This window comes from Diplotaxodon limnothrissa, linkage group LG1 (genome assembly GCF_057381915.1).
Source record: "Diplotaxodon limnothrissa isolate DT_005_m linkage group LG1, D_limnothrissa_male_GT1.1, whole genome shotgun sequence".
NCBI lineage: Eukaryota > Metazoa > Chordata > Actinopteri > Cichliformes > Cichlidae > Diplotaxodon > Diplotaxodon limnothrissa.
This window is the reverse complement of record NC_140596.1, coordinates 28,495,155-28,511,076: the sequence shown is the minus strand read 5'-3', so window position 1 is coordinate 28,511,076 and position 15,922 is coordinate 28,495,155. Positions and strand designations below refer to the sequence as shown.

Genomic DNA, 15,922 nt, shown 5'->3' with positions numbered 1-15,922 from the left:
AGTATCAAATCTTGTCATTATACACCTAGATGCTAAAGAAAAATGATCAAATAAAAACATGAATGTTGCATTAAAAAAATTCTGCTACACAGTTTACCAATGGAACTTTTTTTTACTTGTCAGCTGCGCATGTGTACAAAAAAAGAAGACATTTCTTTCGCAAGCAGTGAGTGACCATTAAGCGAAAAGGAGAGTAGTACATTTGCATGAGTTGATATTATACAATCAAAGCCTAAAGGTGTGATTTCCAGGACGTCTGAGATGTGTTATTAAAAAAGAATTCTAAATATGTTTGGTTGTGTTAATGCATTGGGCCATTATTTATCGTTCATGTAATGTGTCATTTTTCCTTACAATGTCTTATAATATGTTGGAAACAGTATTGTTGTATCAAACATATAGATTATACAATATGAATTCAAAAAAGAAGTGTGGCTCTGAAGCAAAAACTTGAATGTGTTTGGTGAGAGCATGCATTAAGACTTTCAGTCAGCCTCAAAGTGATTCTAGCAAATCTTCAGGCAACTCAGAAACTTGCGGTTTGTGGTACGGGTGCTGCCAGTTTCAACTGAGGATGTAAGTCAGATGGCGGAAGGAATACTTTGAGGATCTCCTCAATCCCACAGACTTACCTTCTGTAGAGGAAGCAGAGCCTGGGTACAAGAAGGATGACCCATTCATCACTTGGGGTAAGGTCACTGAGGCAAGTAAAAAATGAAAGCGTAACACTACAGTTGGTGTCTGAGATCATTTTCCACGTCATCTCTCAGGTAGGGACATGTGGAATGACAGCTGTGTAAAGGCATAGCCTTAAAGAGTTAGAGAACTATGGATTTCTGCAGCAGCAGAATTTGAAACATGGATGTTGGTTTGTGTTGTTGAACCAGGTCACACGAAATATTTACAAGAATTTTTTTTAAAAATGTAACTGACTTTTCTGAGTCCTGAAAATGCAGAGGAAAATGACTCTCCGTCACTTTTGAATGATGAAGAGGAAGGACTGATCCACTGTATGTCCATCCAGGGTTGCCACGCCCACTGTGTCTGTGTTGCAAACGTTGATGAACCAACCGCTATACAATGCTGACTCAAATCTCCGTCGTCTCGCTGAGTCACCCTTCATGTAAAACACAAAGGAGAGGGTACTCTCATCGCTCTTGGAGATCTGCTTCAGCCTCTGCTTCTCACATGTCTAAAGGGATGAAAGCGTGGATTAGTTTGCTTGAAAATGGCAATTTCCTTATAAACATCTTCAAGTCACAATGAAATGAAGTACAACTGAGACAACAACGATTGTCGAACTGAGACAACGAACTGAGACAACAAGACGTTTCACCTCTCATCCGAGAAGCTTCTTCAGTTCTAACTAACTAGAACTGAAGAAGCTTCTCGGATGAGAGGTCTTCAAGTAACTTAAAGAAGTCCAGACGCTTTTCTTTGCAAGCTCCTTTGACTAATACTTAACTCTAACTCAATCTCCTAATTATTTCATTTTGCAAATGATTTCAATTCTGATGAAGATGATCTCTTCATTGTGGCACCTGTTAGTGGGTGGGATATATTCACCAGCAAGTGAACATTTTGTCCTCAAAGTTGATGGGTTAAAAGCGGGAAAAACGGGAAACAGTAAGTATTTCAGTGAGTGTGACAAGGGCCAAATTGTGATGGCTAGATGAGTGGGTCAGCACAGCTCCACAACTGCAGCTCTTGTGTTCCTGGGCTGCAGTGGTCAGTATCAAACATGGTCTAAAGAAGGAACACCAGTGACCCAGTGACAGGCTCATGGGCAGCCAAGGCTCACTGATGAACGTAGGGAGCGAAAGCTGACCCTACATGCATCAGACTGCTGAAAAAGTCGATGCTGGTCCTAAACAAAGTGAAAGAACTAGAAAGGCGTGAGAATGCAGAGTGCATCGCAGTTTGTTGTGTAAGGGACTGCATAGCCACAGCCCCTGCTGTTCACCACTGAAAACACCAGCAATGGGCATGTGAGCATCAGAATTAGACTGTGGAGCAGCTACAGATGATGGTCTGGTTTTGTTTTACATTACGTACCTGGAAACACCTGGCACCAGGATGTTCTATGGGAAGAAGGCACGCCAGTGAGGCAGTGTGATGCTTTTATATATATTCTTCTGGGAAACATTGGGTCCTGCCATTCATGTGGATGTAATTTTTGACAAGTACCACATACCTAAGTTTTGTTGCAGACCATGTACACCCTTTAATAGAAATGGTACTTTCTGAAGACTGTGGCCTCTTTCAACAGGCTAAAATGCTCTTCCACAAAGCAAAAGTGTATCAGGAATGGTTTGAGGAGCATATCTTCAGTTTGAGGTATTGACTTGGTCTCCAAATTGCCCCAGATCTAAATCCAATTGAGCATCTCTAGGATGTGCTGGACAAAAAGTCTGACCCATGAAGGTCTCACCTCATAACTAAAGGGATCTGTTGCTAACATCTTGGTGCCTGATACCACAGTCCATGCCTCAGTGGGGAAGGCTAATTTTGGGACCAACACAATATTAGGCAGGTGGTCGTAATGTTATGCCTAATCTGTGTGTATTTAAATTTTTGATATTACTACTAATTTGAGATGCTAATTATTCTGCTATTATATACTTTTTGTAACATAACTCTGTCTAAGCAAATCTTTTAAAGTGAGAAGTGTATCTACATAGAACAAAGGACAGAAACAGGCATGCAATGCTTTCATCCCCTGAACAATGATGGCTGAGTCCAGAGAAACAAATGTTTATCAAGCCTTTTTTTTCACTGCCATGATTCAGTCAAAATCAATAGCGTACACTTATTACCTCCACTTTAAGGAACACCCTGTCCGCTTGCTTGCAGCACATGAGGAAGCAGTTGGAATCGGTGAGGTTTAGCACCACTGGCATCCCACTGGAACCCCTTCTGAAACCGCTTGACTTGTAGTAGTAGATAGTAATTTTCTCTGAGCACAAAAGGAAACCAAAATAATGAGAGCAGTTTCTCTATCAGAACAGAGTATTTTCTTACTCTACCTAACACTGGAGTAAATGTGAATGATGACAGCTTCAGTAAAAACTCATCTGAAAACCACGAGTGCCACGTTGATGTGTCCTGCTCTGAAAGACAAACCTGGATTTGGAGAAGCATAGACGATCTTCTCAGAACAGATACCTCGGAGGTATTGGCGAGTGGCCAGATTTTCAATTAAAACATTCGACAACTTTTCCTGCCGGAAACTGCCGCCTCCTCTCGGAACTGAAAGTAAGAATGGGAACAAGGGCCCCTGTTTATAAGTCATATCCCTTTTTAAAAACAAAGGTGACTGCACTGACCGTTTTCAAACTGTGATTTCACAGCAGTGGTCTTGTGTTCTTTACATCGATCTCGACTTTCACAGGTTTCATTTTTCCTTTATGAGATTTAATTTTGCCAGTTGAAGGCAGTTGTACAACACATAAGTTATCTATAGGGGTCTGCAGAAAAACTGCCTAGTCAAGGTCATAACAGCTGCCAGAACACATTTTGGTTCATGGGTGTAAACATGCGACCATTCTCAGTAGCTTCCTCTTTAGATAACCACAAATATACAGAAGCAAAAGAAATACCCAGTTGCCTCACAACATTCAAACACTTTAATGCATTAAATACTGTAAATATTGCTGTTAGCAAAGTTAATTATGGGAAAAGAAGAAAAGCTGGGAGAAAAGGCAGGAGAGTAAAACTGCTTTTACTCACCGAGCGTCACCGTGCTGGATTCTGCCACCATGATGATGTCATTAAATGTACATCCTGTCTTATCACAGCCCCTGCCTCTCACCAGAGAGATGCTAGTTTTTGTCATCTCAACAACAAACATCTCATTCTCCTCAGTTTTCGCTTGGCAAAGATCCTCTTCAATATTCCCCGTCTCCTTTTCTTTTTCCTGCGGCTCCACTACCATTCCCTCCGGGTCATCCTCCCTTGTCATCTCCCAGCTAAAGCTGATGAGTGTGGGCTCTTTAGAGACTGGTTGTAAAGTGTTTTCAGTCAGGGATGTCTGCTCAGTGTGGTCCTCTTCCTTGGCTGGTTTGCACACTGTCTGAAGAGAACGAAGAGAAACAGGATAATATAAAATACCCCCCAAAACCAAAATAAACACAGAAAAAAGATGTTCGCAGGTAGCATTTACCAAGATTATGAAGAACATAAGCACAGAAATTTGAATCACATTACACAATTTCATAATGTTTACATATATAAAGTGAAACACAATGAATTGTTTATTTTATTTTTATTTTATTTTTAATCTTCTAAGACTGTATCTGAAATAATATCTCTAAACTAGAAGTCGTCAACTCACCAGCATTGGACTCCCCTCAGCTATCATCTTTGCCAGCTCCTCAGGTGTAAGATCATTCAGGTCCATGCCATTTATCTGCAGAAGCTTGTCTCCTTTTCTGATAAAAATAAACAGTAAATAAATAAAATAAATGTACAATGTGCTTTACTGAGCCCTTTTGTGTTTGGCAGATGTAATAAAAGGAGTTAGAGTGTGTTCATAAATAATAATTTACTAGTTTTACTCTTTAAAGGGGTTATTTTTTCCACTACAGAAGGTCTCGTGAGTACACTGAGCTAGAGATGAACACAAAAAAAATCCACCCAAAATTGGAATAAAATTACAAAATAAGGCAACAGAATTATATAATACATCTTAGTTCATTTGCTCAATTCACCTATAATATTTCACAGTTTCAAACTTTTCTGGCATCATGTTGAAACGATTAAGTGGTAGAATTTGAAAACAGTGAAAATAAGAGAAAAAACAGGATTACATAATTAGGTATGCAACAAACTGAGATACTCCAAACTGAACTCATGCTCAAAGAAAGAAAGAAAAGAAAAAGAAATTCTGCACAAAATGCTGACTTTAAGTAATTTTATCACATTAAAATTTTGTAATTTTGTTACATTTTACGATGTAAAATGTTCCATTTAATGGGATCTGGTCGAATGTCAATGTACTTGACTGGTATATGTTCATTTTATACCAAGTTTATTTCAGTTTATTCCTTAAGAATTAATTATTGCAATAAATAAACATCTTTCATCACTGCTTCATGTTTAATGAGGGTGAAAAATAGAAGGCTCAACATGTAAACTGGAGAGAAAACCTCAATGTAAATATAAATAAAAACTAAGAGAGTTATATGTTTTTACCAAAAACATGGTCTTGCTAAAAAAAATTTTTTTAAAAATCCATAACATGAAGTTGGATGTCTGTACAGCGTTATATGACTACAACTTTTGAGGCTCTACAGTAAAACTGTCTTAGCTTCTTTCATAGCAGTACCTGGAAAATAGTTGAAGAGAAAGAATCCGCTAAACAGAGAGCAAATTATACCTGACATAAAGTTTTCCTTCATTCTCCATTTTGTACTTCACCACATTCTCCACTACATATTGATGCTTTCCCTCATGGATCTTGTGTGCAATCAGCACACCGCCCTTAACCAGAGAATCCTAAAATGTACAAAAAGAACACAAACTTTAACTTTTCTCAACAAAGACAATCATGCCAGGATTATCTTTTAAGTGTATCTCACTACATGTTGTACTTATTGTTAGGGGACAGTTAAGCGTTGTCACCTACCTTCATGTCCATGGTGGCACCAATGTCCGCTCTAGATAGCGTTATACCACTGACTGAAACAGACTCCGGTGAAAGTGGCAGTTTATAAGTCTTCCAGTGTGTCTGTGCTTCAACTTATTATAGAACAAAAAGGGGAACTGTGAGTGAGAAAACACTGACACTGTCGTGGATGGGGAACTGCTGTCAAAAAAGGAAGTAAGAGAAGATTAGAACATTTTTGATGAAAAGTGGACACAGTATATGGTTTGTTTGAAAGCAGAACTTGTGAAGCATGTGGAAGAAGAAGGTTATGATTTAACTGTAAAATATCTTTTCAATAGCAACAAATACAGTGCTTTGATAAGCCACACACTTCCCCTTTTCAAAACTGATAGAGACTAAAATATTATCACATAGTATTACTATATAATATTACTCATATAACATCCCTTTTTTTCTTTCACTGCGTTTAAACTTCCTTAAAAACACCAATAATAAGGATTAAAAAATTAGCATGAAAACCTGAAAAGCTTCAAATATAAATCCCAACAGTCAGATTTACAGTGTATCACAGATCACATGTAAGCTGTTGGAAAAAAAAATCTCTTCCCCTGTGACAGTTATGATGGAAATATATAATGTAACTAAATATCAGTTCATTTTTACCTGTGTCTGCCGGTACATTAGAAAAAACACAGTACCAGATTGTGAACGTCTAATGCAAGTAAAATTCCTCCATTCAAAACCGTAAGTACAACGTTCACTATTAATTTAACGCTTAAAAAGTAAAAAGATGCCACTTCTTAATTTGTACATTTCACTGCTTTAAACAGAGACGCTACCAACGGGGGGCCGGGGGGCCCTGGCCAACCCCCTGGCAAAACTGTCCTAATAATGTAAAAATGTTGCAGAAAAGCTGGTGCCAATCCCTGGACAGATCGCTGGTGCATCTCAGGGACAACACAGAGACAGGCAACATGATCGAATGCTTATTTTTCTTTCCTGAACAAGTTTGCTCTTAAAGTTAACTCCACTCTGAGAAAGTGAATCTTAAGCTGCTTCTGCTGACAATCATTAAAGTGATGGTTGGGACTTCCAGTCAATTAAAACAGATTAACATGGATTTCCAAATGTTTTTTGATTTTCATATGTACCTATTTTATGTCACATCAACTTTAATAGCGGGAAATTAACCAGGCATACAACTCCCAAAAAGTGGATTCTGTTCATCTGGACTTTTTTCAGTGGGAGAAACATTATGTCACTCATCCAAGTAACTTCTTCAGTCTCATATAGGGCATGTTTTTCAAGTAACCTATATTTGATGACAGCATATTAAAACTGGAAATTCAGTTTTTGGTGTGCCCCCCCCCCCCCCATATTTTTAGGGGCCCCTATAAGGCCACCCCTATGAAAAAATTCTGGATGCACCCCTTGCTGTACAGTACATATTTCATATTCTTGCTCAAAAAAGGTCAACCTATCATGAGTTCAGAAAAACAATTTTTCTTAAGTTTATTTTAAGAAGGTGATTTTTGTGATGCCTCCATGCTACCAGCAGCCATGGCTACCCAACTGAGAGAGATGGATTTAAAGCAGGGTTGTCATTTTAATACACATTTAATTACTATCTTATTATAAAAAAAAAGAAGTCAGCACAAATCTCTGAGCTTATAATGTATATACATATTTATAATTTGACCTCCACACAGTGTATTGCTTATCATTATTTGTGTTGAATTACAGTGTTTTAGCCCACTTTAATGACATGAAACGTGATATAGTGTCGCAACAAAAACGTTGGGATGTTCCGCCTCGGGAGTGAGAACAAGCTCAGTGTCCTCACAATTTTTGTCCTCAGCACCACCTAGTGGAGGACACCATGATTTATTAGAGAAGAGAAGAGAGGGTTTCTGGATATTTACTTTACAGCATTGAATGCTGAACTCCTATTTAAAGTAATTTTGAAATTTTCCACAAGAGCCTGTTTATGTGGATCATTGTTTGATTTATTATTTGAATAAATCATAAAGCTGTTTTTCATTCTTTTAACACTGCACATCATCACCAAATGGATGAAAGAAAGTATTAACAATTGATATGAACTCATTTTAAATGATGGTTTTAGAATATTTAATAGATTTTTTTTTATCCCTCTTTGGATCTTGATGTTATTGATAAATGGCAGTTTGCTTGTCTTTCCTTTTGCCTTCTAGAGACCCAATAACAAAACCAATGTTGTTTTTGAATCAAATTATCCAGTCACACATGTGTGATGTGTCTGTAAGAGTTAGTTTTCTTTTCTCTCTTTTTTTCTTTTTTTTGGGCATTTTTTTATTTTTATTTTTATTTATTTATTTGATTTGCCTGTCCCTTTTGGATCTTTAGCCATCAGAATTGTTGTCTGAAGGCCAAGAAAGATGCCAAGCGAATTTACTTTACCAATTGGATCATCATGGCCTTGCCATATTGGTCCATTTAATTATGTATTTAATTATAATTATGTATTTATTTGCTTTGATTTTCAGTTGTTACAGACGGGACAGACATGACTGGGGGATAGGACAGGGAGAAAGAATGAAAGAAAGAGAGGGAGAGAAAGAAAAATAGAGGGGAGAAGAGACGGTGAGAAAGGGGGGAAGAAAAAAAAGAAAAAACAAATACAACACCTGGATCACCTGTATAAGAAAAAACAGAAGAGAAAACAAACCAAAAAGAGTAACATAATAAATACAACACCATCACAATAAACTAGCTAACAGTAGATAACAGTAGATACTAAATACTAAATGTTATTGTGCAGTACACAAGATCGACAGCGCACAATGTGCTTTGAGGTAGCACCCAAGAAAGGTGTAGTTTGTGTCTGTGAACACCCGTGTGCACACCTGTGTGGATCAGCACGCTTCTATTCAGAACTGAAGAAGCTTCTTGGATGAGAGGTGAAACGTCTTCAAACAACTTAAAGAAGTCCAGACGCTTTTCTTTGCAAGCTCCTTTGACTTCTATTCAAAAGGTTTCTCCATGTAACGATCTGCTAGGGAGTGTGGGGAGCCATAGCCCCGTGCCCCAGGGCATGAAGCAGGTATTGAGGAGATCCAGGCCCCAGACATCCAGAGGCCCCAGAGTACGAGGACCCAAGGAGGACCACCACAGGGGCAACTGTGCCACCCTCCTGGGAAGAGCTGAGGAGAGCCCCAAACGAGAGGTCACCCAGCAGCCGCGGAGCAGAGGCCAGAGGGGGTTGCTGTGACGTGCCCGCGGGCTCTTCCGGCAGCCATCTGTGCCAGAGAGGACCAGGCCTCAGGCCCAGAGGCCAGAGGCTTGAGGGCACCCCACCCCCCGGAAGGGGCCCAGCCGGGCCACAGGCACCAGGTCCCACCAATCGGCCACCAGGAGTGAGTTAGTATTTTCTAACTGGTTGATTTCATTGTGCGGATGGGAGTAAATATATATTACTGTCTGAAAGCGACTGTGTGAACATTGCTTTATTGTAAAGATGAAGGTCACCTGGACCCAAACCTAGTAATTCAACAAAAATAATGGTCAGTGAGACAGTTTGTGACAAGAAGGTCATGGCGGCTCATTGTGCAGACTGTCCTGTAATTATGAAACAGAATGTTTTGTTAATTCACAGAAAATGTCCTTCTTTTTGTCTTCATTTAACCCCCAAAATACATCAATGACCTCCTGACCCAGTATGAACCATCCAGATCCCTCAGGTCATCTGGATCCGGTCTTTTATCAGTTCCCAGAGTCAGAACCAGACACGGAGAAGCTGCATTCAGCTTTTATGCTCCTTATATCTGGAACAAACTCCCAGAAAGCCTCAGATCAGCTGAAACACTCAGTTTATTTAAATCCAGGTTGAAGACTCACCTGTTCTCAGCTGCATTTGAATAAAGCACCAAATCCACACTTTAAGCTTAAATTTCAAAACTTACATTTAACTACTGATTTTATCTACTGTTCTGATTTTATCTGTTTTGATTTTATATACTGTTTTGTTTGTTTGTTTGTTTGTTTGTTAATTAGTTAGTTAGGTTATTTGCTTGTTTTAATCAATTTTAAATCATGCTTTTTATTTGTTCTTGTTTCTAATGTCTCTGTAAAGCACTTTGAATCACCTTGTTGTTGAATTGTGCTATACAAATAAACTTGCCTTGCCTTGCCTTGCCTTCATTTATTGTTTTTCTCCAAAGAAAACAAAAAAAACCCCCACACAAACAAATTTCCTTAGGCAGTGAAAAAAGAATTTTTTTCTCATTTAGTTATTTATCTGTTACTTAATTACTTTAGTGCTGTATAAATAGCCTTGGGGGAGGTCTTCATCAATAAGACAGTCTGTAAAACTCATGAAAATGTATACCCTCCTTCACTTATTATTAGTCTTTGTTGGGACAATTCTGGCCCCTGGGCTTTATGTTTGACACACCTGTTTTAAAGCCTCCAGAGAATATCAGCGCTGTCCGCAGCTAGAAGCCTGTAAAAACTTTCTTTTTCACATAACTGTATGAAACATATCTGTTATGCAGGGACTTTGATGCTTTGCTGCTATGATGAGTTGTTACTAAATTTATACAAGGGCGCACACACAAACAAGCAACCACACATTCTGCAGTTATTTCCAGCGTGCCCTGTGGAGCCACTGACATCCAGCTAAATCCGTAGATGTTCAGGTGGATTGAATTACATGAGAAGCCCACTCCACTGTTGCAACATTGGTAACAGCGGCACACGGTGGACCCTCAATCCAGTGTACTGGCCAGTTTTTCACCATCTCAGAAGCCAAAATAAGCTGATGAATAAATCCAAACAGGTACTGTGACATACTAAACATACAATGAGAAATTGTGCATGAAAGTGTGTGTCTGCCTCCTGAGAAGTTTTTTAAAACTCTACCTGGGAGAGTTTTAAAGACTCTTACAGTATTGATAAGTATGTAGCATTTTATCTGCTTAAATCTTGGCAAGAAAACAAGACAGCTTAAGTCTGTATTTGCATGTACGAGTGAACTTTGACAAACTGTGTTGTTTGAAGTTTCCTAAATTGCTTTTCAGAAACTCATACCAACTTTCTCGGTGTTGTCTTTAATAAAATCAGCAATATAAGAGTTGTACTGTTTGACATCATTACTGTATGTGTGTTTCAGATGGTGATACACGATGTGTTAATAATAGGAAGTGGCCCTCATGCCCTAACCCTGGCTAGCTTGCTATGTAGCAATGACTGGGACCCAAAATCAGATGTTAGACATGACTCGCTGTTCTCCACCTCCACCACCAAGTCTCAGCCAAGCACAGAAACATCCAGCAACAAGCCCAATACTAGCAAGATGAAGAGGAAGAAGAGGGTAACAGATGGTATGGTGTGCTTATCTTTACTTTCTCAAAACTGGGAAGATGTTAGGATTGTTACTGAGAATCTGAGTGTTCACAGGGAAACATTTTCAGGCAATTAACCAAACCGTCCAGGCAAAATGAACTGAAGACAGATTGTTTGAACCGTTTTAAGCAGAAATACCAGACGTAATGTAGTTTATAAAGGGTTTGCACTTTATTTTAAAAAGCAGAGAATATTATTGGGCTGTTGGTCAGACAAAACAAGTAGATTGAAGAACATGAGTGATGAGAAACTGGGAGTTTTTCATAGTTTTGTAATATTTTGTTAACTAAACTACAAATGATAAAAATCGAAAGTATCTTATTACGAATAAATAAAATTCAAGTATCCACACAAACTGAACCAGATAATTTTGATTTTTTTTAGTCATTTAGACTTTTTCTGGATAGTTTTTAAATTGACTGTTTAAAAAAAAAAGCCGGCTTTTGTAATTCGCCAATTTTTCAGACATAACTGAGTTTTATGTGAACATGATAATGAGACTGAAGACGCACTTATTTTGATATCCACTGATGCTGTAAATAAGAATGAACAGTTCTCTCTGTTCTCTTTGTTGACAAATTAAATATTCTGCAGGCCAGGCGATGGAGGTGCAACATGCAAAGTTAACCACATCGGAGAGGACAGTTTGTTCCCCACTCAGTCTCAGAGTGGTGGACACCTATGGAGAGTGGACTGCTCTGTGGGAGAGCCAGTTCACAGCTCTGAACATCCCTCATCTGCGCTCACACTCGCTGGTGCACACAGACCCTCTTAATAAGGTAGAAGCACAATCGACTTCCCCTACTGTGGAAATGAGGTACGAATAAGAACGGTGTTAACGTGTGAATATTTGTCCTGACAGAAAGCGCTGCAGGAATTTGCTTTAAGGTGCGAGCGCTCGGCAGAGCTTCATAGCCTCCCAGAGCAGGTTTATATTCTGGATGAAAATGCGTTCTTTAACGACATGAGGCTCGGCAAGAAAGAGAGGAAACGTCTAAACATCAGCTCTGGGCTAAAGAAGAGTTTGTCCTTCAGTCTGCCAGGAACAAAACTAAGTGTGGATTTCTTCAAGGAGCAGGTGAGAGCAGCTGTGCGTGTAAATAGCATGTGTGCTTGTCTTGTTTGAAGTTACACTGCATTGATTGGTACACTTTGTAAGCTTTGATTGCTGCTCTTTTAACACCACATTTGTGTTACTGAATAAGAGAAGTTTGCATGCAAAACAGAATATAAACTTTGAAACTTTGAATCCTAAAATGAGACATTTCTTTTAGACAATGTGATTTCTTCTCTACCTGTTGCTGTTGGGGGAGCATCAAAGTTTGGAACAGAGCTGTGCTTTAGGATTTTATTTTGTTTTTAGATTCAGCTTGTTCAAACAGTGGGATTTCTTGTCAGCTTTTATTATTTTGAAGATGTCTAGTTTTAGTTTAGTTTTTATTAGCTTCATAGTTAAGTCTTTTTAATTTTTAATGTATGGAGGACATATGCCAGAGGCAACATTTAAGAATGTAAGAAAACCAGCAAGCTTTTTTTTTTTTTTTGTTAATTTATGTTGTAATTTATGTTAGGTCAGTCTGTCTTGTCTCTGCTAGCCAGCTAACTAGGCCTCTTAGTTAGCTAGTTTAGTGTTTTCTGTTAATTTATGTTGTAAATTTATGTTGCATGTAGCACCTTGGTTCCTGGAGGAACATTGTTTCGTCTCACCGTGTACTGTTAAACTGTATATGGTTGAAATGACAATAAAGCCAACTTGACTTGACTTGAAGCTAATACAATAAGAACATCAATATTTGAAAACAATTGACTCGTGGTCTTATAGACATCCATCAAAGACTCATCAAACCTTATTCTTATAATTTAAGAAATAATCCAACTAATTTTATATCCTCCATATTTTATTTTAGTTGGTTTTACAACTTCACAAAATTAGTTTAGTTAGTTTCAATGTTAAATTTGTTTTTAACAGTTGTAGTTTTTATCTTTTATTTTGGTCAACTCAAATATTTTTTTCACACCTACTTTTAGGTTTGAGTTTAGTTCACTATTAAAAAAAACTTTGCAATAATGTAACTAATGTTGGATGACATCTTCTGCTGCTTCGAGAAACTCACCAAAACACCAACGGCAACAATAAATTGCTAATTGCTACCACTTATCCTACCAAATTTAAGCAGCATGAGCACCAAAATTTGAGAATTGCTGTTTCCTTAGCTATTTCAGTTAAAACACAGGTGGAGAGATACAAGTTGGACAAAGTGCTGCTGAAGGGAACAGTGGAGCACATCACCCCTGTGAAGGAAGACGAGACAGAGATGAAAGACGAGAACTTGAAACAGGAGGAGGAAAATCAGAGTGACGTCTTCAAGGTGTCTGATGCAAAGAGAAATGGGGCGGGGAAGACAGCTAAATATTTTCAAGTCCAACTTGAAGATGGCACCATCCTAAGAGCCTACCAGGTCGTCATGGCAACAGGTCCAACCCGTGCCCAGATGGCAAACATCCCATCGTGGGTGAAAAGCATTGGTGAAAGCTACCCAGAGGAGCGTTTACTGCATACAGTTCATCTCATGCATCATCTGCCGAATTCTAAGCAAAAACCTCGAGAAACAAATTGTGTGAGAGACAAAGATACTTTCGCTCCTCAAGGTATGTGAGATTTCTTTTAGAAATAATTTGATTACATAAACATTAAAGCTTTAGTGACCCAGTATCATAAAGTAAAACTCCGCTTTGTGAGTTGTTTGCACGTTTCCTAGAATGTTATAACCTTTGCTTTCTGATAAATGTCTTTGCTTCTGCAGACTTCGTTGGCCATTTGGCACCTATCCTCACACCTGCTCCTCCCTGTGCAAATACTGTGTGCTTGTGTGTTTCTGTCATTGTATGTAGTCTGTGAGCCCGGCCAGAGAGTAATGGTCATTGGTGGAGGTCTGACCAGCGCTCACGTCATCTCAGTTGCACTGCAACAAGGTGCCAGCCATGTGACATGGGTTATGAGAAAACACCTTCAGGTTTAGAGACTGTAAAACGGCACATGAACCAAAAATTAATAATAATTCTGTCCAACTCGAGTACACATTTTAGCTCGTGTTGTTTTCTTCCACAGCTGAAACAGTTTGACGTGGGTGACGTTGAGAGTTTGGTGGGTCGTTACTCTCATGTGGAGCACGGCATCAAGATGGATGGCCAAGCCTACCTACGGCAGTTCTACAATGAGAGGAGTCTCCACAAACGCCTTGCAATGATTCATCAGGCAAGGAAGGGAGGGGCCGTCACCCCGGAGGCCTACATCCATCTGCAGCCATTCATAGTGAACGGACAGGTGGATGTGAAGACGTACTGTCAGGTTTGTATTCAGTGTAGAAGGTCCCAAGAGTAAAATGAGATATGACCCACCAAGTAATGACAAACTTCCGAGTTCTACTACCTTTCCAGCATCCTAATGTGGACAAGTCACCCATGTTGGAGTTGCACAATGCAGTTACCTCACTGGCTTGACAGTGTGATAACTGCATTGTGTGCATTGTATGTCAAATAAGGCCTATAATGAACAGGGAGATAAAGAATCTCACACCGTCTAGGTGAGTGAAGCCAGCTGGTGCTACAGAAACCAGGTCTGGAGCCTTTCCCTCACCACCGGGGAGCACTGGACTGGAGATAAGATTTGGATTGCCACTGGCTGCAAACTTGATGTGAAACAGGACCCATTACTTTCTGAAGTGATGAAGGAATTCCCAATTCAGGTGTGTTATGTAGAGAAATGTGTAGTGTTTGTGCATGTACAACACAGAAGTGTATTGTACATGCACAAAGGTTTTGGAAATTACTTGGATGATGAGGAATTTTTTTATGTTTTCATGTAGTTTTTTTCTGCAATCAGTCTCTGGATATAAAAATAAATTATTGATGACATGTGTTTTGTGTTCTTTAGGTGATAGACGGATGGCCGTGCATAACGGAAAGCTTACAGTGGACAGAAGAATGCCCACTCTACCTGATGGGGCAGTACGCAGCTCTTCAGGTAAGTTTTACAAATTGTATTTGTAGTGATGTTTTTTTTTAGTTATATTACAGGCTGGCCGTGCCTTTCCCCCCAATTTCTCACATAGGTTGGACCTCATGCAGTAAACCTCGCTGGAGGACAGGCTGCCAGCATGAGGATTGCCAAGGACATTATAGGCCGTCATCAGCAGAAGGGTGGGCAGGCTGTTGAACTAAGTGGACAAAAACCAAAAACTGAAGAATACATTCAACAGATGCGAGGTCTGTTTTGGCTGTAAAATGACCACTTAGCCTGAGAAAGTCAAAAATAGCTGCTAGCCATTGCTCAAAAATAGAAGTCATCTCTTCCTGTTTATCTTGGTCAAGGTGTACTTGGAGAATAATAAATGTGGATGACTGAATATATGATCAAGTTTGGGAACTTCAACAAATGTGGTTTTAATAAAATGTTGATTTTTATGGGTACTTTATTTATGGGCTGTCAGACATACAGTCCTGATGTTGAACTGCATAAACAGGGTCTCTCGCAGCACGCCATCACTACTGAGATGGGGCGCAGTAAGATAGTCATTTGGAATTTCTTAAATGATCCTGAGGATCATGGAACAAAAACGTCAAGTGGAAGACCTAAAAAATTTCACCAGCACTGAGTGAAAAAATTGTTGTTTATTTGTTTAGTAAATTTTGATCAACAAACTTTCCTTGTCTAATCATGCCCCACGGTGTGGTCTTTCTTTACTTGTGACTTCTTGATGTTGATAAATACAGTAAGTGGAAAAAATATATATAATATACATAATAATGTTCAACACATTATGCTTCTGCTCTGAGGTCCTGCCTCCATGTACTTATGCAATTAATCACAGGACAGCTGGACAGGTGTGTTTATAAATAATATTAAATTAGGCCAATTTTCTTATCCATACT

The 15,922-nt window shown here is 39.0% G+C and overlaps 2 protein-coding genes across 2 annotated transcripts; one reads left to right on the top strand and one right to left on the bottom strand.

Annotated features, from left to right (window-relative positions):
- Positions 1–973: 973 nt before the first annotated feature.
- LOC146639938 (uncharacterized) lies at positions 974–5,638 on the bottom strand. Its single transcript, XM_085356641.1, has 7 exons — positions 5,627–5,638; positions 5,378–5,496; positions 4,334–4,430; positions 3,730–4,072; positions 3,124–3,249; positions 2,817–2,956; positions 974–1,192 (listed from the first exon to the last, which is right to left on the bottom strand). Exons 1-7 carry the CDS (start codon positions 5,636–5,638, stop codon positions 974–976), a joined length of 1,056 nt encoding a protein of 351 aa, XP_085212767.1.
- A 4,689-nt stretch (positions 5,639–10,327) lies between these two features.
- On the top strand, positions 10,328–15,613 carry LOC146639937 (uncharacterized). Its single transcript, XM_085356627.1, has 10 exons — positions 10,328–10,424; positions 10,758–10,968; positions 11,585–11,769; positions 11,853–12,068; positions 13,225–13,639; positions 13,883–14,004; positions 14,100–14,339; positions 14,575–14,736; positions 14,925–15,014; positions 15,103–15,613. Exons 1-10 carry the CDS (start codon positions 10,407–10,409, stop codon positions 15,271–15,273), a joined length of 1,830 nt encoding a protein of 609 aa, XP_085212753.1. The 5' UTR covers positions 10,328–10,406; the 3' UTR covers positions 15,274–15,613.
- The last annotated feature ends 309 nt before the right edge of the window (positions 15,614–15,922 follow it).

Excerpts from the sequence above, each read along its gene's own strand:
- LOC146639938 (XM_085356641.1), bottom strand. Across the intron at positions 4,431-5,377 it reads GAAGGAAAACTTTATGTCAG|AAAAGGAGACAAGCTTCTGC; the intron begins GTATAATTTGCT and ends TATTTTTATCAG. Across the intron at positions 4,073-4,333 it reads CTGAGGGGAGTCCAATGCTG|ACAGTGTGCAAACCAGCCAA; the intron begins GTGAGTTGACGA and ends CGTTCTCTTCAG.
- LOC146639937 (XM_085356627.1), top strand. Across the intron at positions 13,640-13,882 it reads AGATACTTTCGCTCCTCAAG|TCTGTGAGCCCGGCCAGAGA; the intron begins GTATGTGAGATT and ends CATTGTATGTAG. Across the intron at positions 15,015-15,102 it reads GGCAGTACGCAGCTCTTCAG|GTTGGACCTCATGCAGTAAA; the intron begins GTAAGTTTTACA and ends TTTCTCACATAG.